Here is a 22321-nt window from a genome sequence, read left to right as displayed (position 1 = left end):
TCAGATCTTTCTGTGATCGTCCAAACTTTTACTGTCAAAAACCAAAAATCACACACATGAAAGGGAAGAATATGTAACACCGAAAATACTTTAAATTGTTTTTAAAAAGCAGGAAACAGTTTCTGAAGTAAAAAGAAAAAAGCATGATTTTCATTGTCAAATTATAAACAATATTTCTGCCTATAAAATGTCAGAAAAACAGTACAATAATAAGTCCATTTCCAGTAGATTTTGCCCAAAACCCTTTTTTCTTTCAATCAAAGATGTTTCATTTACATTTGACTTTTCTTTTTTCTTCTTGTCAATTAATCAATTTCAGATCTGGAGTTTTAATTTTCACATAAAACCTAAAATACCAAATTTAATAGTAGTTTTGATTTAAAATATTTCAGATTTTTTTTTTTAAGAAAAAATAGAATGAGACTTTTGTGCCTTCAGCAGTAAAACATCTAAACTGGCTCATTGTGTAAACTGAGGATAAACTGGTTTAAAGTGCTTTTAATCACATTACCAGCAAAACTGTTTCAACCTGCTGTAAACTAGTTTCAACAAGCTGCTGGTTTTAAACTTTTCTGCACCAAAGTTAATCTGGTTTAAACTTTAAAATCTGTTTTGAACTAAATTTAAAAGCAGTGATTTAATATTTTACTGGCTTTAAAGCAGCTTGAACATAAAATATCCTAAAGTGACTTTAATCTGTTAACTCAGACTGAATACACACAGGTTTAAAGCGCTTATAACCCATTTCCAATCAATCCTAAACCAAGTCTAACTACTTTTTTTTTTTTTTTTTTTTAACCTGAGCTGCCCTAAAAGTGAACTAGTTTAAACTGGCTACATTTATTATTAACTGGGTTTAAACTGGTATACACTGAGAATAAACTGGATTAAAGTGCTTTTAGCCACAGATTACCATCTTTTTTTCTTTTTTTTTTTACTGCCTTTAAACAACATAAAATATCTTTAATCTGGTAACTTTTTAAAGTTTTTTTTAATCCATTTTATATGCACCTGAAACCAGATAACTTTTATACTCTTTCAGACTGTTCTAAAGTTAAAATCAGATAAAGTGGGAAAAAAAAACCAAACTTTAAATAGTCTGGTCAGAAATCATTGAGAGAACGATGTTGTACGTTACACTTATTAACAGGAATAATCTGACTCACTCCTGGATACTAACAAAGTAAAAAAAAAAAAATTTCCACATTTAGAAATCTGTGAAGCTAAACATTGAGTTTATCGCATCGCTGCCCCTCCCACACAACCCTAGAGGTTTGGTATCGTTAGAAAGTTTAGGATGTCTAGATATAACTGGTAACAGTAAAAAAAAAAATACAGGCCCCACTGTGACATATGACAGCACAGTCGTTAACCGTGCTATTAACGGAATTCAAAGACCGCCTGCGAGTAGCGGAAGAGGCAACACATGAAGTAGGTCGAGAGTGGATCACTGCAACCTTCAACATGGGGGTTTGTATGACAGCAAACGCTCTGATCTGAAGAAGAAAGCTGCTCACATAATTCAAAATGTAGCCGATTCTATAGAACGACAGCTTTCATTTGGCGTCTTATATGTCCCACGTTTACAAGATAATTATTTTGTGCAGAAAATAAATCATGTAGGCTTGAGTGGGTCAATAAAAGTGCTCATACTTCATAGTGAGGCCTAGTATTTTTACTGTTACCAGTTATTTTCTAGTCTAGGGTTGGGGGGGTTTGCACACGGGCCCATGCTGGCCCATAGCCTACATTAGCATAACGGGATCTGCCCAACACAGCAGTGGAGCCGCGATTGGTGCACCAACTCAAAAACATGTATTCCGTTATTACGCTGTTGTGGACGTTAAGTCACAATCTCAAAAACTGGTGGCAAATCACTCTCAACTTTGCTGTCTAATAATTTCAAAGATACACATTTGTGCCGACTCAAACATTTTCGCAAAAAGTGAAGTATTAGCGTAGCAACGATCACAACAACTAGATTAACATCCTGTTTTTCTGCCAGTGTGGTGAAGCCTATGCTAGCGTACATGCAGCTGTACGACAAATCCTAAAACATTCAATATTTATTGTTCCCTTTTTACATTATCACTGTATTCAAGAGCTCAAGTTGCAGGAGAAAAAAGAACTCAGATGTAACAATTATTAGTGAACACGAGCAAGTTTAAAAAAAAAAAAAATTGCACAGCTACACTTTTATGACGGCATTCTTATGCAAAACAAAATGTGACCTGTGATGTCACAATCCTGTTCATTATTTTTACTCGACACATCCACAGATTTACATACACTGGACCGAGGAGAGCGAGGGGCAGCAGTAGCGCCCCCTTGTGTCTGCTGGAATTTTTTTGACCCAGACCACTGAGAAAGCATGCAGGGGTGGCCAAGTGGTTAGTGGGCTTGGTTTCAGTGCAGAAGGGTCCCGGTTCAAACCCCTGCCGCATTTCTCCAGGTAATGTGGAGTTGCATCAGGAAGGGCATCTGGTGTAAAAATTGTGCCAAGTCAACACTCAGATCCATCTTGGATTTGATGTGGTGACCCCGAGTGAAAGCAAGGGAGCAGCCGAAGGGACTTACTTCACTTTTACTATCAGGGGAAAGTGGGCAGTTAATGCTAAATGTAAAAGCAACATGTTAAATATTAAATATGTAGTTTAAAAGTCAGTGATCAGAAATAATTTAACTTTATTTCATAAGTTAAAAAATTTTTAGTTTTTTTTTGCTGTACATATACTTTAAAATGTATTAATAGTTTCCCCCCCAAAAAACCCACTCAGCAGTAGCTGTTTTTTCCTCATCATAACTCTAAACGAGTCAAATATATAATATATTCCACTTTGGTCCTTTTATTTAAATGTTCTGATTTGTGAACTCAGCTGCTTTTGTGACCGAGAACCAAAAAAAAAAAAAAGATGGAATGATAATAATAAGAAAAAAGTAAAGATTTTTATAAGGTCAAAAACAATCCGTTGCATTTTTTTTTTAAATAACTGTAAAAAGTTCATTTTAATCAAACTCAAACACCCAGCGGTTCTCCGTGTCCTGTCCTGTGTTCTCAGGGGGGCAGGGATCACCTTGCCGCCGGCGCCGTCTCTACCTCAGCCGTGCTGAGAAGCAGCGCATGTACTCCGTCATCCAGTGATCCTCCGCCGGCTTCAGCAGCGAGCGCCTGAGTGCGTCCAGATCAGCCGAGCGTGCCCGCCAGCGGTCCAAGTTTGAGCTGCGCTTGGCCGCCTGCCGCCCTGGCGGCGTGCTGGTGGTGTGGTTCTGTGAAAGCAGAGAGGAGGCATTTTATTATTCATGTCTGCAGTGTTTGGTGACGCAGCTCCGGTTCTCCTCTGAACGTTTCAGGCTCTCAGAGCTTCAGCTAAGCATCACACACAAAACAACCAGCAACAAAAAAACAATAGAGTCCACGATTTCTGTACATTTTATTCTGGCAGCGACTCCTCCACATGGAGGCTGACATGCCAAGACATGGACGTCTGAAGTCCAAACATTTTTTCTCTACAGTTTAAAGCACACATGAAAAGTACAGAGTATCCAGAAAGTATTCACAGCTCTTCATCTTTTCCACATTTTATGTTACAGCCTTATTCCAAAGTGGATCAAATTCATTTTTTACCTACACACATTACCCCATAATGACAATGTGAAAAAAGTTCTCTTTATTTTATTATTATTATTTTTTTAGACTTTTCACTCCTTAGTAAAAAGGCACATGGTGGTGGCCAAGTGGTTAATGCGCTTGGTTTCAGTTCGGAAGGTTCTGGGTTCAAATCCCACCCCTGCCACATTTCTCCATGTAATGTGGAGTTGCATCAGGAAGGGCATCCGGCGTAAAACCTGTGCCAAATCAACATGCAGATCCACCTTGGATTTGCTGTGGCGACCCCGAGTGCAAACAAGGGAGCAGCCGAAGGGTCTTACTAGTAAAAAGGCACATGGCAGCCTGCCTGGAGTTTGACAAAAAGGCACCTGAAGGACTCGGGAAACAAAATTCTCTCCTCTGATGAGGTAAAGATTTAAGAAGGCCAGGCACCGTCCCTACAGTGAAGCATGGTGGTGGCAGCATCACGCTGTGGGGATGTTTTTCAGCGGCAGGAACTGGGAGACTAGTCAGGATTGAGGGAACGATGAATGCAGCAAATATACAGAGTCATCCTGGATGAAAACCTGCTCCGGAGCGCTCTTGACCTCAGACTGGGGCGACGGTTCATCTTTCAGCAGGATAATGACCTTAAGCACACAGGCAAGATATCAAAGGAGTGGCTTCAGGACAACTCTGTGAATGTCCTTGAGTGGACCAGCCAGAGTCCAGACCTGAATCCGACTGAACATCTCTGGAGAGATCTGAAAATGTGTGTGCACCGACACTCCCCATCCAACCTGATGGAGCTTGAGAGGTGCTACAAAGAGGAATGGACCAAACTGCCCAAAGATAGGTGGACCAAGCTTGTGGCATATTCAAGAAGACTCAAGAAGGCTGCATCAACAAAGTATTGAGTAAAGGCTGTGAATACTTATGTTGATTCATTGAACATGAGATTTATTAGTCTTTTTTATTTTCAATAAATTTGCAAAAATTAAATAAAAATAAAACTCTTTCATATTGTCATTATGAGGTGTTGTGAGCAGAATTTTGAGGGATAAAAAATGAATTTACTCCATTTTGGAATAAGGCTGTAACAACAAAATGTGCTGTGAATACTTTCTGGATGTGCTGTATGAACCATTAGAAACTCCACCCCCTGCGGCTCAGGAGGCGTGTCCAGTACTGGTTTTGAATTTGCTCGTTCTGTACATGAGCGGACGCTTTTCCACCTTAAGCGGTAATGTTTCAGCAGTGAGGGGAAGAAGAAAAAAATGTAAAATCACTCACCGCATTTATTGACCTTCTGACCTCTGCCGGCTTCACGCTGGCCGTCTGCCGGTTCTCCTCTTTGCTGCCGGTTGGCTGCTGGCTCTTCGCCCTCACTGGTTTCTGGGATGCAGGCGCACTGTTGTCATAGGAACTGTGCTGGCATACCGGTTCAGAGCGAGGGGTGCGGCGTCGATGACGCCGTTTAGGTCTCTGGTTTACTGGTGCCGCGTCAGAAGATCTAGAGTCAGCCGGGCCATTGTCTGTTGCTGTGTCATCAGCGGGTCGGCCAGCGTTTGGAACCTCGGGTGGCCGAGCGCCTTTAGCTTCACTCACGGCGTTTTCTATGACGGAAAACTCCAAGTTAGTGATGTATGACATCATGTACTTTATAGTTTTCAGGAGTAAAAGAACATTTGCGACAAAATAATAATCTGCAGAAAATCAATAATGTCCATCACACAAAGACGTAGCAGTCCGAGGATCCGGTCATTAAATAAACTTAAACAGCTGCAGAATGACAACCATCAAAGACAATTACTTAAAAGTATTAAGTATCTGTATTGTTTGGGTGCTAGATTTCTCACCTGTAGATGGCGCTATATCTTCATCTGATGTCTCGTTCTCAGTTGGGACCTCCGGCCCCGGTTTGGACTTGACCTCTGCCAGGCTCTGTCTGACCACCAAGGCTGTGGGCGGGGCCACAGACAGAGGGGCGACTTTGTTCCTGCTTGGGTGGGGCATGGACCAGCCGCTGGAGTCAGAGTCGCTGTCCCAGCCCTCCCAGAACCAGGGATTGTGGGAATGTTCCATCAACCGCCGGGTCAGACGGTACTTCAGCGAGTCCTCGTAGCATTTAGAAAACGTCTCCCATTTGGGATCCCGGAACTTCTTCATGTACTCTGTGCGAACTTTCTTGGTCACCATGGCTCCTCTGATCCCGCGCTTAATCACTGCGAAGCAGCAGAAATACAACATACCAATGGTTATGGTCACAATCTGCAGGGGTGGAGCCAGGGGGTACAATCAACGGGCTGAGCAAAATAATACAGCAATAACACGTCCAAATAGTCAACGTTACATTTTTTAGTGTCGCGTTCTGCAAGTGAGAAGGTCGATTTGTTTGAGAGAATGCTATGCTAGCTACAGCTCATTTGCAGATTAGACAGTTCACAAACATTACTTTAAGTAATTAAGCTATTGCTTGGATAGCAACTGTGCTAGCGAGCACACTAGCTGATGTGTTTCAGTCCCTAGTTTGCTAACATGACTGGTTAGCATGGCTAGTTAGCATGTGGGGATTGTGTACAATTATAACAGTTTTAATTTCTGACAACAACAGAAGGTAACACTGAAAGGAGACGCCGACATTAGATGCCTTGTCGTCAGGTAATGCAAGGTTTCACATCTTTGGCGGTATTTGTCGTAAAGATGACAGAACTTTTTTTGTCTTGCCAATCTGGCAGACACCAAATCATTTTCATTATCTTGCTGGTGTCCTAACTTCAGCTCTTCTGACAACAAATGCAGTTTATCCTTTAAACAACTTTCCTGTTGTTGGGACGATTTTCTTGTTGTTGTTCTTTTTTACGTCTCGGTTATACTGCCCCCCCATGGTTCATGCAGGTTTTGCAATTCAAAGCCAAATTGGAAACACAAAGAATGCTTGAAACAAATGTCACCTGTCTGATGACAGCATGACCTGTAATACTGGCCACTACCTGTAGGGGCATTATAACAACTGGAAGAACTGCTCTGAAACAACAACAGCAACAACAAGAAAGTTTCAAGAAAGTTTGAGTTTGTCTTCATCAAGTGAGAAAAAGTTTGAGTTAAGTCACCTTGATACCTGCACGTATTTATCCCCTGCACTGACGCACGATTCATTGTGTCAGTGAAACCTGCTGTGTTCCGCTGGATGCTGCATTGTATAAAAATAATTATTTTGTAGCAGATTAATCATTTGCTCTCAGAGTTTAGCTGATGAAACCACCTCTAATCGCTCCGGAATCACAGAGAAATTTTCTACAGCTGTTCTTGTGTGCTTCATTGCACAGAGAACGCCTTTGGAATCTTCTCAAAGGTAATTATTTCTAATATTTATATTGTAATGTCTTGGTAAAACAGGTGCATTTTCATTCCTTCTTATGAGAATTTGTAAAATTATGTTTATGATAGATTTAACATCCCGTCATAATTGTTCAGGTGAGGTGCGCTGTGATGCGCTACACTGATGCAGTGACACAGTGTTTTCGAATTGTTTGTGCAATGTTCACGTGTAGTTCACAAAATTAATGCGTGCCACAGATTTTGAACATTTCAAAATATTCTTTGCACTCTTACATGCAGTTGCACAGTTTTCAACGAGTTTACTCTCTGAAACAACAGACAGCGTACCAGTGCGTGGATTAAATTCATGCAAGTGGCGGCACCTTACACGATGCCAGCTCTAATCTGCCCCCTGGTGGACAAAGCTTTAAATGCTTCTGTTTTCACCAGATATACTTTCCATTAAAACAATAATTTTATTCGATCATATTCAGTGACCTGATGACTACTTTGGCGCTGCTGCCTTTAAATATCTCCGATCTTCGTGAAAAACAACCTTTTCGTAATTTATTTGCTGTGAGCTGAAATAAATCCATCTGAAAACAAAACCTCCAGTAAATATTTCATTTTTCCATCAGTTTATAGTTTTTAAAAAAGTGTTTTCGTATTTTCAGCACCGAGGGTTCACACGGAGCGTGAGATTAAACCGATTCACCGTCTGTAAACACGTCAAGACGACGCCAATTACGTTAGTTAGCTTTGTCATAACTTAACTAAATAGTGAGCTTGATCATCGAATGTCAAACATTAACGTTACTCACCCGGACCTCATTCAGGCTGATTTCAGATCAGTTTGTGTCGTTTTTCCCCCCAGTTGACTGAGCGCGCACACACTGAGCGGAGTCAAGATCACCGCAATATAACAAGTAACTTCTGGTACGAACCTTCACAGTAAGTTAACAGCTCGCACGAAGACGAAACTTAAAAAAATAATTAACATCTGAAATAAAATCTAAAAAGTTTAAATAAGCATTAAAACTGATGTATCTAAAAGATAGAATCACTACTTAATAGGTGCATTTGCAAAATAAAAGTGCTCAAATACAAGGAGAAACTTTAGTACAAAAGTTATAATAAAAATGTACAAAACATATAAAATTTAAGACAAAATAAAATATAAAACACGAGGAAAATAAAATGAAATGGTAACCTTAAAGCATAAATTATAGCCAAGGCACCAGAAGAGGAAACAAAATTGTGAGGAAAAATTAGATTTTATGATTCAGTGAGATGTAAAAAGAACTGCGTTACTTTTGGTTTAAACCGTTTTACTGTCAACGCTTGTAGCCTTTATTTTGAAGGTGCAGTGTATGTACGATGTAATACTGGTTAACTGCCGCTAACCTGACGGGCGCAGAGCAGAAATTAGTCCATCATGAAAAAAAAAACAGGTTGTGTTTTTGGGAGCAAATTGCGCGTGCGCGCTGCGCATCGTTAATGCAGCGAGAACAGGTGACAAAAAACACCTATTAATCTGTCCATTATCAAAAACATGTCAAATGCAGTTTTATCGTTATAAACTGTTGAATGTCAGACATTCTAAAACCTTTTTAAATGGCACCAATTAAACTAATTAATAGGTGATTTATGGCCGTTTGATGACACTCGCAAAAACATTTAACTGACATATTTTAAATGTGTTATCTTAGAGTTATATAAAAAATCCAGCAGCAAAAATTTGGACAAAATAAAACTAGAAGGGGCACTCAAGAGTGTGCATCCTTCTTATTGCCTTGGCAACAGGTTGCCAGGGTGATATTTCTCCTCAGTCATCTCTCTTCCTCCATCACTCGGACCTCCTACACCAAAAAGAATATAGTAGTTATCACCGGAAACGGTGCTTAGACGCCGTTTCAGCGGTTTTCAAAGAGGCGGACTGGAAGCGCTGGTGGTCACATGACCTCTTGGAACTAAATGATTAGTTTGTGGTGCCAGTTCATTTCCCAGCATGCCCTGGGCCCGAGCTGGACTTTATAACCCAGGTTCATTTACAGTTTGTTCCCTTTATGTCATGGTGGTTTCTGCTGAACACCAGCTTTCAGAGGGGCCGGCCCATCTCCAGCTCCGCCCCTCTAATCAATCAACATAAACACACATGATTGGCTGCTAACAGAAGAATGTATTTCCACGTGAATTTGGGGGCAGAGTCTTGTTAAATTCTTTTCTAGTATTTTTTTGAAATGGTCACCTAAGGATTTGAACTGGTTTAAATTAGATCACTTGCACCGGATTTAATTAATCTGATTCAACAATTACCGTCATAAATCTGGATGATTTATAATTCTGAAATGCTTTTTGATTTTGATCTGATTTATAAGATGGCTTATGAAACCCGTTTAAACTGGTTGTTCTGTGACTTAGACACGGATGCTTTTTTTAAATAAATTGTCCTCATAAAATTATTTTACAATTTTTGACTTTTTCTGAAGTAAACATTGAACCGATCTGCTAATTACTTTTTTATGATTAATCAGATCAAAGTATTTGGTAGCTGTGGCTCTAAATAAACACATAAACATAATTGAAGCACCAAAAACAATGAGATCAATAATCAGGCAAAACTGATCAGATTGGTTAGACTCTTTCTCTCCGATTGTCCTGTCTGAGTTATTTTCATTAGTTACTTCATCTAAACCATCAACATGTCTATTAGACCCCATTCCTACCAGGCTGCTCAAGGAAGCCCTACCATTATTTAATGCTTCGATCTTAAATATGATCAATCTATCTTTATTAGTTGGCTATGTACCACAGGCTTTTAAGGTGGCAGTAATTAAACCATTACTTAAAAAGCCATCACTGACCCAGCTATCTTAGCTAATTATAGGCCAATCTCCAACCTTCCTTTTCTCTCATAAATTCTTGAAAGGGTAGTTGTAAAACAGCTAACTGATCATCTGCAGAGGAATGGTCTATTTGAAGAGTTTCAGTCAGGTTTTAGAATTCATCATAGTACATAAACAGCATTAGTGAAGGTTACAAATGATCTTCTTATGGCCTCAGACAGTGGACTCATCTCTGTGCTTGTTCTGTTAGACCTCAGTGCTGCTTTTGATACTGTTGACCATAAAATTTTATTACAGAGATTAGAGCATGCCATAGGTATTAAAGGCACTGCTGCGGTGATTTGAATCATATTTATCTAATAGATTACAATTTGTTCATGTAAAATGGGGAATCTTCTTCACAGACTAAGGTTAATTATGGAGTCCACAAGGTTCTGTGCTAGGACCAATTTTATTTACTTTATACATGCTTCCCTTAGGCAGTATTATTAGACGGTATTGCTTAAATTTTCATTGTTACACAGATGATACCCAGCTTTATCTATCCATGAAGCCAGAGGACACACACCAATTAGTTAAACTGCAGGATTGTCTTACAGACATAAAGACATGGATGACCTCTAATTTCCTGCTTTTAAATTCAGATAAAACTGAAGTTATTGTACTTGGCCCCACAAATCTTAGAAACATGGTGTCTAACCAGATCCTTACTCTGGATGGCATTACCCTGACCTCTAGTAATACTGTGAGAAATCTTGGAGTCATTTTTGATCAGGATATGTCATTCAAAGCGCATATTAAACAAATATGTAGGACTGCTTTTTGCATTTACGCAATATCTCTAAAATTAGAAAGGTCTTGTCCTCAAAGTGATGCTGAAAAACTAATTCATACATTTATTTCCTCTAGGCTGGACTATTGTAATTCATTATCATCAGGTTGTCCTAAAAGTTCCCTAAAAAGCCTTCAGTTAATTCAAAATGCTGCAGCTAGAGTACTGACGGGGACTAGAAGGAGAGAGCATATCTCACCCATATTGGCCTCTCTTCATTGGCTTCCTGTTAATTCTAGAATAGAATTTAAAATTCTTCTTCTTACTTATAAGGTTTTGAATAATCAGGTCCCATCTTATCTTAGGGACCTCATAGTACCATATCACCCCAATAGAGCGCTTCGCTCTCAGACTGCAGGCTTACTTGTAGTTCCTAGGGTTTGTAAGAGTAGAATGGGAGGCAGAGCCTTCAGCTTTCAGGCTCCTCTCCTGTGGAACCAGCTCCCAACTCAGATCAGGGAGACAGACACCCTCTCTACTTTTAAGATTAGGCTTAAAACTTTCCTTTTTGCTAAAGCTTATAGTTAGGGCTGGATCAGGTGAACCATCCCTTAGTTATGCAGCTATAGACTTAGACTGCTGGGGGGTTCCCATGATGCACTGAGTGTTTCTTTCTCTTTTTGCTCTGTATGCACCACTCTGCATTTAATCATTAGTGATCGATCTCTGCTCCCCTCCACAGCATGTCTTTTTCCTGGTTCTCTCCCTCAGCCCCAACCAGTCCCAGCAGAAGAAGCCCCTCCCTGAGCCTTGTTCTGCTGGAGGTTTCTTCCTGTTAAAAGGGAGTTTTTCCTTCCACTGTCGCCAAGTGCTTGCTCACAGGGGTCGTTTTGACAGTTGGGGTTTTTCTGTAATTATTGTATGGCTTTGCCTTACAATATAAAGCGCCTTGGGGCAACTGTTTGTTGTGATTTGGCGCTATATAAAAAAAATTGATTTGATAAAATCAGTGAACTATATGTTTCCTGCAGATCATGAAATAAGAAACAAAGTCTGATTCATAAAAAATAAATGTTTATTTGTTTCTCTTTTTTGGTCTTTTTACATGTTTTTTTTTTTCTTTCTCTCTTTCAGTTGGTCCGAGTGGGCGGTACCTCGAACGAGTCACTCATACATCAGAAGGAATAAATAAGATATGTACAGCGGACATGCCGTGTTTCACTCGGTGTCCAGAGGGTGGCGCTGCTGCCTCCTTTAGAAGCACTTGCGGTGGGACGATGCTTGGTCCGGCCTCGTCGTACTCCTGCTTGCTGATCCACATCTGCTGGAAGGTGGAGAGCGGGCCAGGATGGAGCCGCCGATCCAGACCGAGTATTTACGCTCAGGGGGAGCGATGATCTGGAAGAGAGGTCAAAGGTCAGATAGGGACTAATTTCTTTATTTTAATTACTGATTACTGGTGTCGGGCTGCCGTACTTTGATCTTCATGGTGCTGGGTGCCAGAGCCGTGATCTCTTTCTGCATGCGGTCAGCGATACCCGGGTACATGGTGGTGCCGCCGGAGAGCACGTTGTTGGCGTACAGATCCTTACGGATGTCGATGTCACACTTCATGATGCTGTTGTAGGCGGTCTCATGGATACCAGCGGACTCCATACCTGATCAGAGCACACGGGACTTCAGCTGATATAACACCTGGTCGTCATGACAACCACACACGGCATCATCACAGTGAACACGCAACATATTCTCTGAAGCGCTGGCGTATAGGGATGGACGAGCTACAAATGCAGAGCTGCACACTGAGCGCTATCAGCGGACTTCCTGTGAATCTATTTTCAAACTCTGAGGTGAAATTTTGTGTCACCATCTGAGATGGCGTTCTTTTTCCCAAAACAAATGGAGGCGGACCCTTCCAACAGCACCGGTTGGCTGCGATTCATCCAACTGAGCAGGCAGACAAACTAAGGAGATCAAACCCGAGACCTGCTGGGCAGAACTCCTCCAAGTGAGGAACCCACTCAGAACCGGACTTTATGTTATGAGCATAATACTCATTTCTGTGATTTCCTGATCGACAAAAACAAATTCAGTCTCACAAACTAAAATTGATCAGAAAACAGTCTGAGCATTTAGCTGTTACATCTTTCGAAAAGTGAAGATTCCTGCGCGACTCACCGATGAAGGAGGGCTGGAACAGAGTCTCGGGGCAGCGGAAGCGCTCGTTGCCGATGGTGATGACCTGACCGTCGGGCAGCTCGTAGCTCTTCTCCAGTGAGGACGAGGACGCGGCGGTCGCCATCTCGTTCTCAAAGTCCAGAGCCACGTAGCAGAGCTTCTCCTTAATGTCGCGCACAATCTCACGCTCAGCTACAAACGAAGAAACAGGGTCGGGTCACGTCCCCACAAAAAAAACAAAAAAAAAAACAAACAAAAAAAAAAACAACAAAAAACACTACAAAACTACAGTTTAATGATGACTTTTAATCTGACGTTAACTTTAAAGCAAATTACCCCTCAGAACGAGTCAAGAACCAGCAACTATCTGGTTTAAAAGAGATATTTGGAGCATGATTTCTGCTTGGCATTCAGTTAAAAACAGGATGAAAGAGGTCAGGGTGTTTGGTGTCTTTGTTCCGAACTGCTCACACGGTGGTGACAAAGGAGTAACCGCGCTCAGTCAGGATCTTCATGAGGTAGTCTGTCAGATCACGACCCGCCAGGTCCAGACGCATGATGGCGTGTGGCAACGCATAGCCCTCATAGATTGGCACGTTGTGGGTCACACCGTCACCGAATCCAGAACGATACCTGAGAACAAAACACAAAGTGCAGTGTCCAAAAGACGAACGCAGTTGCTTCCTTGAAAAACCACATTAAGTCCAAAACAGGTCTATCGTCAAAAGTATTCTTATGGGTATGTATGGTGCACCTATGACTGGCCTGTTACTCAGCAACAGTAACCACTGCAACTCCCCTCCCTACACACAAACCCCCTCCCACTCACAAATACACTCAACCCCCATACTTGGATATGTATGTCGGTATATCTGCCTATGACTGGCCTGTTCCTTAGCAACAGTAATTGCTTCACCTGATAAAATTAAAAACTTGTAAGAAGCATCTGGTAACTTGATGGTACAGTGACTTAACAGTTAGAAAACTGCAGCAAGAAAAGACATATGTGACAGTTTTCTAAAGTGTTTCCACCATCTGGATTCACATCTCAGCGTCTGTAAATTATCCGACGTTCTGAAGTGCTTCAGTCATGAAACACATACTTTCACTTGACTCATAATATTTTATTTTTATCAATACTGAAATTGATGGATCGGTTGTGACAGATCCTGCCCAGGGGGTGGTGAGCAATTTGAGTCTAACGGATTAAAAGCTTTAGACTGCAAGCTTGTAACACACGTGTTCATAGTGTTGAGTTCGTGCATGTGTGGAATGATGCGCCGGCTCACCAGTGGTACGTCCAGAGGCGTAGAGCGACAGCACGGCTTGGATGGCGACGTACATGGCGGGCACGTTGAAGGTCTCGAACATGATCTGGGTCATCTTCTCCCTGTTGGCTTTGGGGTTGAGCGGTGCCTCTGTCAGCAGGGTCGGGTGCTCCTCGGGCGCCACGCGCAGCTCGTTGTAGAAGGTGTGGTGCCAGATCTTCTCCATGTCATCCCAGTTGGTGATGATGCCGTGCTCGATGGGGTACTTCAGGGTCAGGATGCCCCTCTTGCTCTGGGCTTCGTCCCCCACATAAGAGTCCTTCTGGCCCATTCCGACCATCACACCCTGAAGACAGACCAGGAGAACCCATGAACAACCCACAGAACATTCAACACAACCAGCGCCACAGTCATGTTCTCACTTTCATTTACAACAAGATGGAAAGTTTCAGAGTCAACACAATTACAAACACTGCAAACCTCCTGAGGTCAAAGGTCAAATTGTGTGTAAGAAATAAGGACGGGAACAGGTTTTTAAATCAGACACGGAACGGTTTCTTCCCGGATGTTGCGGCTCGTCTGTACCTGGTGACGGGGGCCGACCGACATGGAGGGGAAGACGGCTCTGGGGGCGTCGTCTCCAGCGAACCCGGCCTTCACCAGGCCCGACCCGTTGTCACACACGAGGGCGGTGGTTTCGTCGTCGTCACACATGACTGCAGATTCTGCACGAGTGAAGTCAGAAAGCAACCGGAGTTAAAAATAAAGTGGTATTTCTATTATTAACACGCTCACAGACAACTGACTCGTGACGCCGCCGTTACTGCCGAAAACTGGAAAATTGAATAAATATATTAATTTAAATATTAATTTTGTTTTTATCTGAAAATAATATAAATAAATTCAGTAGAAATCATATGTAAATAGATACAGCAGCCTGCACACGTTTTACCAAGAGATTTATGTTTATATATACGGAGGACAGCTGACTTTTGGGGAAAATCTGTTTACAGTTAAAGCTACATTTTTTAAATAGTGACATAGAAAAATTTCTTGGCTTTGAGGAAAGTCGCTCTTGAAGGTTTAATAATTTAATTTTCAGTTGTGTTCAATTTTCTAAAATGAATTTTTTGTCATCAATAAGCTTTTCTGGAGCTGCTTAACCAGAACAATATTCCATGTAAAGAAATTATGAAGTTATGTAGTTTTATATTTGCACTGTGACAGTGTTCACATCAGATCAAATTTCTTTTTTTATTCCTTTTTTTTTTTTTTACCTGCATGAGATGCTATTGAGGCACAATTCTGCTGTTTTGTCTGGAGTGTGAACATGTTAATTCTGGGTTTGGGGTCACATGTAAACAGAAAATGTCCTGATTTGAATCTGCTGTCTGGGGTGTTAGAGGATGGACAGACTGATGAATTATGTCCAGTCTACAGCAACCTCACAGGTTTTTATTTTGAAATGTAGGCTCTCATTGTGGAAGTGCATATTGGTCCAATCACCTTTCTGTTTTCATGACTTGAATCCTCATGAAAAAATATGTAATAATCCCACAGGATGAAAGTCAGCTCTTTCTGGCTTTCTGTTGATGCTCCAAATACACAAACTCACAGAGACCACGCCCCTTTTATTGTATGGATTTATACATCCACACATTTCCGTTGTGTAGGTATACACAATGTAGGATGTATCGTTTAAAATAAAAAAGAAGATATCAAATAAACATCAACTTGAAAGCCTAATTCTTAATAATTGTAATAATAATGGATTTGTTTGTAGGTATTGTTTGGTAGCTGCGAGCTGCCAATCATAAATCAATAATAAAATGATTACAGACACTGTTCATTTCCAGCCTCATTTTCCAAGAAACTTTTCATGGAAACTAATTTTGAATTTTCCAAGGAAAAGAGTCACATACTTATTCTATTTCACAAAAAAGTAGACTTTTATTTTAGGCATTTGCTCACATTAAATATGCCCAAAACCTTATAAAATTTAAATTATATGAAAGTGATTTAGATTAGTAACACCTACTTTAAGAAAAGAGAGGAGCACAGGGTGACCTATAAGAGTGGAGGAAAGTTCACACAGGTGGATTACATTCTGTGTAGGAGATGCAAACTAAAAGAAATCAGACGAAGGTGGCAGGAGAGTGTAGCTAGACAGACAGGATGATGGTCTGTAGGATGACTTTAGAGGTTGAAGAGAAGGACAGTGAGAGCTGAACAAAGGATCAGATGGTGGAAACTGAAGGACAAAGAGTGTTGTGTGAAATTCAGTGAGCAGGTGAGAGAAGCACTGGATGGACAATTTTGAACAACTGGAAAAGTACTGCAGATGTGGGTGAGGGAGACAGACAGGAAGGTACTGGGTGAGACATCTGGACAGTGGAAGGAAGACGAGGGAGACTGGTGGTGGAATGAGGTGTCCGGAAAGCATAAGGAGAAAGAGGTTGGCAAAAAAAGAACTGAGATAGTTGGAGAGAATGAAAGTAGACAGGAGAACAAGGAGATGCAGCGTACGGTGAAAAAGAGATGTGGCAAAGCTAAAGAAAAGGGATTAGAGAGCTGTACAGTAGGTTAGGACTATCAGTCCAGCAGAACGTAGACACAAAAGGGCCCAATGCTCCCCCCAAAATAAACCTTAGTTCAACCTTTTGGTACGCTTGATAAAGGATACCAGGTTTCTTAGCTTTAGTTTTCTAATCTGGTCAGGTTCCAAGATAAAGGAACCCAAATCCTCTGCCTCAGTCTACTCCATGCTGGACACTGCCCCCCCCCCCCCCCCCCCCAAAAAAAACAAAAAACAAAAAACAGAGAGATGTCTCAGGTTCCTCCCCACGAGCTGTACATGAGTCTCATTACCATTCTTTGTCTGTTCAAGAGGTTGTAACATGTGAGAGTCCCAACCACTTTACTTATTATACTTCCAGGCAGCCCAACTAGCTCCCTGGAAAACCTGAGGTTTGGTCCTTCAGCCAGCTGTCTTGCCTGCCTGCAGTCTAACAGCTTAACAGTAAGGAAGGAGAAAAGGACTTGTACCGACTGGTCAGACAAAGGGACAGAGCTGGAAATGATGTGCAGATGGTAATGTGCTGACAAGCAGGGAGAGTGTGTTGAGAAGGTGGAGGGAATAGTTTGAGGAGCTGATGAATAAAGAAAATGAGAGAGAGAGAGAGAGAAAAGGCTGAATGATGTGGAGAGAGTAAATCAGGAAGTACAAGAGCTTAGTAAGGATGAAATGAGGGTAACTATGAAGAGGATGAAGAGTGGAAAAGCAATTGGTCCAGATGACATTCCAGTGGGAGCATGGACATGTCTAGGAGAGATGGCAGTGGAGTTTCTCAGCAGATTAATAAAAGATGGTAAGTGAGAGGATGCCAGAGGAGTGGAGATGGAGTGTAAGGGTTAGGGTGAGGGTGGAGCCGCCAAGCAGGAGAAGAAGAGGAGGCCAAAGAGGTTTATGGAAGTGCTGAAGGAGGATATGCAGGTGGCTGGTGTGACACAGGAAGATACAGAAGACAGAGTGAGATGGAAACGATTGATCTGCTGTGGTGAAATAAGAAGGCAAAAATAAAGTAGATCGATTGATTTTATTTAGTTCAAAGTACATAATGTAATTGTAAAAACATTAAAAATACATGGCTGACACAAGAAAGTGAAAACACTTATTTCCATTGTGGGCCATTAAAGTAAATTACATTAAAAAATAACTAAGGTGTGAAGTGAAATATCATTTTGTTTCTAATTAATTTTAGGTATTTATTACTCTGCATAGTCCATCTTTATTTTTTGAAATTATTTTTCCCCAACTACTAAAATAAACTAAAATAAAAAGAAATCAGAAAAAAACAGGGGAAAAAAATCGATGAGAAGAGTAAAATCTTTACAAGAGTGACACAAACCTTTTCGCATTAATTAGTAGCGGTTTGTCCGACTGCACTTTAATGCAGCAGAAGCCGTTTGCTCACATCAACTGTCCGCTTACCTCCGCTTGTCTCCGGGGTTCAGTGAGGACCTTCAGCGGCTGTCGGCTCCAGGAGAGGGGGGACGGTCTGGAAGGGGCCTCCGTGGGTCTTTATATACCGTGTCTTCATTCCACGCGGCGTGTTTTTCTCCTCTGTGGACAGCAGCAGGAATGTCCGAGTGTTCCGAAGGAATCCAAACTTCCCGCCTCCATATTTGGTGTCCACGCGCAGAGGGCTCGCGCGCCACGGCGGACTATATATGGAGAAGAAGCCTCGCCGCTCGGGCGGCGGAACGCACGAGCCCGTTTATGGCAGCGGTTGTTCCGCCGCGTTCTGTGACCCGTCACATTCTGTGACCCGATTAGGAATTTTTGGCGATTTCAGCTCAAAGCGACGCTCCGCAGAATGTGCAGCCCGCCCGCAAAACAGTGATAAAGTGTGTGTTTGACCACGTCTTCTGTCACATCAAATATGTTATTTAAATTAAACTTCCTCAGAGGTCAACTTGTGCCAAGAAAGAAGTCACAACCTCCCACAGAGAACAAATTAAAGGGGATAAATACTGTTCTTTACGTCGTGTGGAAGACATTTCGAGTTGTATTATCTAAATGCAAAATAAAACAAAATTAATAAATAAATTTCCTCAGTAAAAGTCAAATGGAGGAAAAAAAAAAAGCCCCCCCATGTGGCCCCAGCACTCTGTGGTGTTATACAGTTTACATGTTAGGAGCCACTTAAAGGTAATGCTGACAGAGAAAATGACAGTTTAATTTGATTAATAACGGGACAAGCTACTGATGAGCAAAAAGGAAAAAAAAAAAAAAAAAAATCAAGCTGTACTTTGCATTTTGGGTGCAAAGCGCCAAACTGAACTAAAGCTGTATCTCTCTTATTATGCCCCGCCTACCTGAACACAGTATCAGGACGTCATTTGTAGTGCCATAAAATGGTCTGAACGTGTCTCTGATCTGCGCTGTGTCAGAAAGTGGACCAAATCAGAAGTTTCTGTGCTTCCAAAACAGGACACCACCTCCAAAAGGCGTCAACGTGGCAAATTATGTTTTTAAATATTATAGGATTTAATTTCTCTGAAATGCACTAAGTCAGAGCATTTAAGAATGCTTCCAGAATGGTCCTCTGGAAGCACTGTGCACTGTTGGAATTATGAAATGGTCCTGATCCATTTCCAAAAGTGGAGTAATCTTCTATATTGTGCCTAACCAAATTTGGCACTAAGGGAGGGGAACGATCACTGTACTTACAGTGACCTCATTTGCATATATGCCTTGGGTCAAGAGGTCAGTGAGTGAGAGAAAAAAAAAGAAAAAAATCATGTTTTGGCTCAAAGAAACTAAATTAGTTGAATTTAGATCATGAAACTTTGTAAGTTGAAACGTTCTGAAACTCTCACAATGGAATAAAAACCAGAAAACGCCTGCAAACCTTTTCCAGAAGTCAAAAAAGATGCACTTTTTAAAAGATTATCACTTCCAAGGAGATCATGTTTTCGCTGTTTGTTCAAAAACTAGTATGTCGACGTTCATGAAACGCTCTGGGCGGCGGCGCATGAAGAAACAAAGACCCCGTTAGAGTTCAGAGCTGATCCAGATAAATGTGTCTGACGGCGGTCCTGGCTGAGGTCGGCACTCTGAGTGCGCTTCCTGTTTGAAGCGAAGTGACCTGCAGCATTTTGTCCTAAATAGGATCCGGAAACTAAGAGCGCCACAAAAAGCAGGACTGGAGACAAACAGGCAGCACGAGGTCACGAGTGAGGTCGAGCCCGCCCCGCTACAACGTCAACAACAGCTGATCCAGTTCAGTCCACGATCCGGTTTCTAAAACAAGACGGTTTAGACCTCAGAGAGATGGACAGCTGCAGCCGGGTCACAGCCACAGAATTCCTCTGAGATTAAACACCAAGACGGACGTGTTTTTCCAGCTGCTGGACAGCGACCGGACGGGACGCTGACAAGTCTCATCAAATCAGCAAGTCTCTGCAGATTATCACACAACCAGTCTGATGGGATTAAGTTAAATGGAAAAAAGTTGGATTTAAAATAGTTTTCTGTCCAGCATTTCACTGGAGCTTTAATGTTTAAATTGGAGCTGCACTCATCTGAGATTTCAGTTGCATAAGGCTGATGCGGCCAAAAGTACTGGATTGGATATTGAATATTCATAAAATAAAATTCAATCCAAGTATTCTACTGCACATCTGAGTTCTGTTTCATATTTAGATTTTTCTTTCGGGGGGAAAATGTGTTTATTAACAGATCAGGTGTTTCAAATGAGAAAAAAAAAAGGAATCAAATTGGTATCAATGTAAGTAGATCCCGAAGGTTCCAGTATTGGGATGAGCAGACACTGAGGCTCCAGTATCAGTATCAGTAGACACAAACGGTTTCCAGTATTGGCACGAGCACATTCCTTAAGAACTGGCATGAGCAGACACTGAGGTTCCAGTATCGGTATATGCAGATACAGATTGTTCTAGTATCGGTATCAGCAGACACAGATGGCTCCAGTATCGGCACAAGCACATCCCAAAGAACTGCCATGTGCAGACACTGAAGGTGCCAGTATCGGCATAGGTTCCAGTTTCAGTATCAGCAGACACTGAAGGTGCCAGTATCAGCATAGGTTCCAGTTTCAGTATCAGCAGACACTGAAGGTGCCAGTATCCGTATAGGATCCAGTTTCAGTATCAGCAGACACTGAAGGTGCCAGTATCGCCAGTGTCAGTATCAGCAGACACGGAAGGTGCCAGTATCGGTATAGGTGCCAGTGTCGGTATCAGCAGACACAGAAGGTGCCAGTATCGGTATAGGTTCCAGTGTCGGTATCAGCAGACACGGAAGGTGCCAGTATCGCCAGTTTCAGTATCAGCAGGCACGGAAGGTGCCAGTATCGCCAGTTTCAGTATCAGCAGGCACGGAAGGTGCCAGTATCGCCAGTTTCAGTATCAGCAGGCACGGAAGGTGCCAGTATCGCCAGTTTCAGTATCAGCAGGCACGGAAGGTGCCAGTATCGCCAGTTTCAGTATCAGCAGACAAGGAAGGTGCCAGTATCAGCAGACACGGAAGGTGCCAGTATCGGTATAGGTTCCAGTGTATCAGCAGACACTGAAGGTGCCAGTATCGGTATAGGTTCCAGTGTCAGTATCAGCAGGCACTGAAGGTGCCAGTATCAGACATGTGAAATGGTATTGCTCCATCCTGAGTTTAAAATATTAATCTCATGACAGAACTGGTTATTAGCATATTCTAGACTTAAGTACATTAAATCTATCAGAACCTTTGACATTTTACTGCATAGAAACATTTTTTATCTTTATTTTTCAGCACCCAGATGTCAGCTAGAGGAGCACTAAGAGTGCATGAATCTACTGATTACCTCAAAGGGTTTAAAACCAACAGTAACTTTATTCCAGGTCCGACTCAAAACCTTCACTGGGTTTCAAGGACACGGCCTGACTCCACCTCTTTTTGCAGACAGTTTCTGTCCTAAATCAGGTCCAACTTTTCAGACACATCTCTCTCATTAGATAATCCTAATTAAGGTTATCCCAATAATTAAATCTTAAACGAGTTCCCGAACAGCGCCACAAATCCGCCCACCTGTTCCACGTCCTTTATTTTTTAGATGATGCTGAATGTTATCTGCAGCAGCTTCAGCCGTTAGAATCCTCACCGGGTTATTTCTGAACAACATCTGGCCTTCGTCTGCGAACGGCTCCGAGCCGGATTCTGGAGTCTGGCTGAGCTCCAGAGTTCTGTCACTTACTCAGAACTCACAGATGTGAAGAGAGAAGTTTAAAAAGTAATCAGACACCAAAACAAATCCAGAAAAGTCAAACTCTAGATGCAGATTATTGCAGAATGTTTTAGAATAAAAGCCTAAAATTCTGCATTTTATTAAATAAAAACTAAAGATGTAAATGTAAACGTGCACATTGTGCAGAATGTTAGATTACTGCAGGATGATTAACGAATATAAGTGCAATTTTTGGAGTGGGCTGAGATTTTATTTTTTTTTAAACTATGTTGTTGAAGAAGTACTTGCTGTACTAAAATATCAATCTTCAAAGTAACTTAATTAGAAACTAACTTTTTACATTGTACCTTTTTTACTGTAGAGTACTTAAGTATTATTTTGCAGCAATAATGTTTCTGTTGACATCATGATCTCTAATTTATCTCAGATTTACCTCATCTCTATTGTTTTCTTTGATTAAAGGTGTAAACACTTAATTTGTCGCTTAAGTCATAAAAAGTTTTTTTTTCCTGCATCATTTGTTCCTTATTGTCCAAATCAAGGATTCACAGTCTTAAATATCAATATGATACTTTTATGATACTTTTTATACGGTTTTAGAA

The 22321-nt window shown here is 41.4% G+C and overlaps 2 protein-coding genes across 2 annotated transcripts; both read right to left on the bottom strand.

Annotated features, from left to right (window-relative positions):
- Positions 1–2985: 2985 nt before the first annotated feature.
- On the bottom strand, positions 2986–7819 carry ccsapa (centriole, cilia and spindle-associated protein a). Its single transcript, XM_034188091.1, has 4 exons — positions 7732–7819; positions 5449–5814; positions 4883–5205; positions 2986–3267 (listed from the first exon to the last, which is right to left on the bottom strand). Exons 2-4 carry the CDS (start codon positions 5786–5788, stop codon positions 3094–3096), a joined length of 837 nt encoding a protein of 278 aa, XP_034043982.1. The 5' UTR covers positions 5789–5814; positions 7732–7819; the 3' UTR covers positions 2986–3093.
- Positions 7820–11666: 3847 nt separating this feature from the next.
- acta1a (actin alpha 1, skeletal muscle a) lies at positions 11667–18300 on the bottom strand. The gene is given in 10 exon segments (XM_034187611.1): positions 11667–11800; positions 11802–11869; positions 11872–11926; positions 12005–12186; positions 12707–12899; positions 13180–13325; positions 13328–13339; positions 13996–14320; positions 14560–14699; positions 17966–18300. Coding segments are annotated over 9 exon segments (1128 nt in total). The 5' UTR covers positions 14689–14699; positions 17966–18300; the 3' UTR covers positions 11667–11782.
- Between the last annotated feature and the right edge of the window lie 4021 nt (positions 18301–22321).

The sequence above is a fragment of the Thalassophryne amazonica genome, chromosome 15 (genome assembly GCF_902500255.1).
Source record: "Thalassophryne amazonica chromosome 15, fThaAma1.1, whole genome shotgun sequence".
Classification (NCBI taxonomy): Eukaryota; Metazoa; Chordata; class Actinopteri; order Batrachoidiformes; family Batrachoididae; genus Thalassophryne; species Thalassophryne amazonica.
The sequence above is the reverse complement of the archived record's forward strand: the minus strand, read 5'-3'. Positions and strand labels throughout refer to the sequence as shown.

What these genes read in the sequence shown, in the direction of transcription:
- ccsapa (XM_034188091.1), bottom strand. Translation starts at nt 5,788, where the DNA reads ATGGTGACCAAGAAAGTTCGCACAGAGTACATGAAGAAGTTCCGGGAT. An exon ending in AGATATAGCGCCATCTACAG is followed by an intron (nt 5,206 to 5,448) that starts GTGAGAAATCTA and finishes TTTCCGTCATAG; the next exon opens with AAAACGCCGTGAGTGAAGCT. An exon ending in TCAGAAGGTCAATAAATGCG is followed by an intron (nt 3,268 to 4,882) that starts GTGAGTGATTTT and finishes CTGCTTTCACAG; the next exon opens with AACCACACCACCAGCACGCC.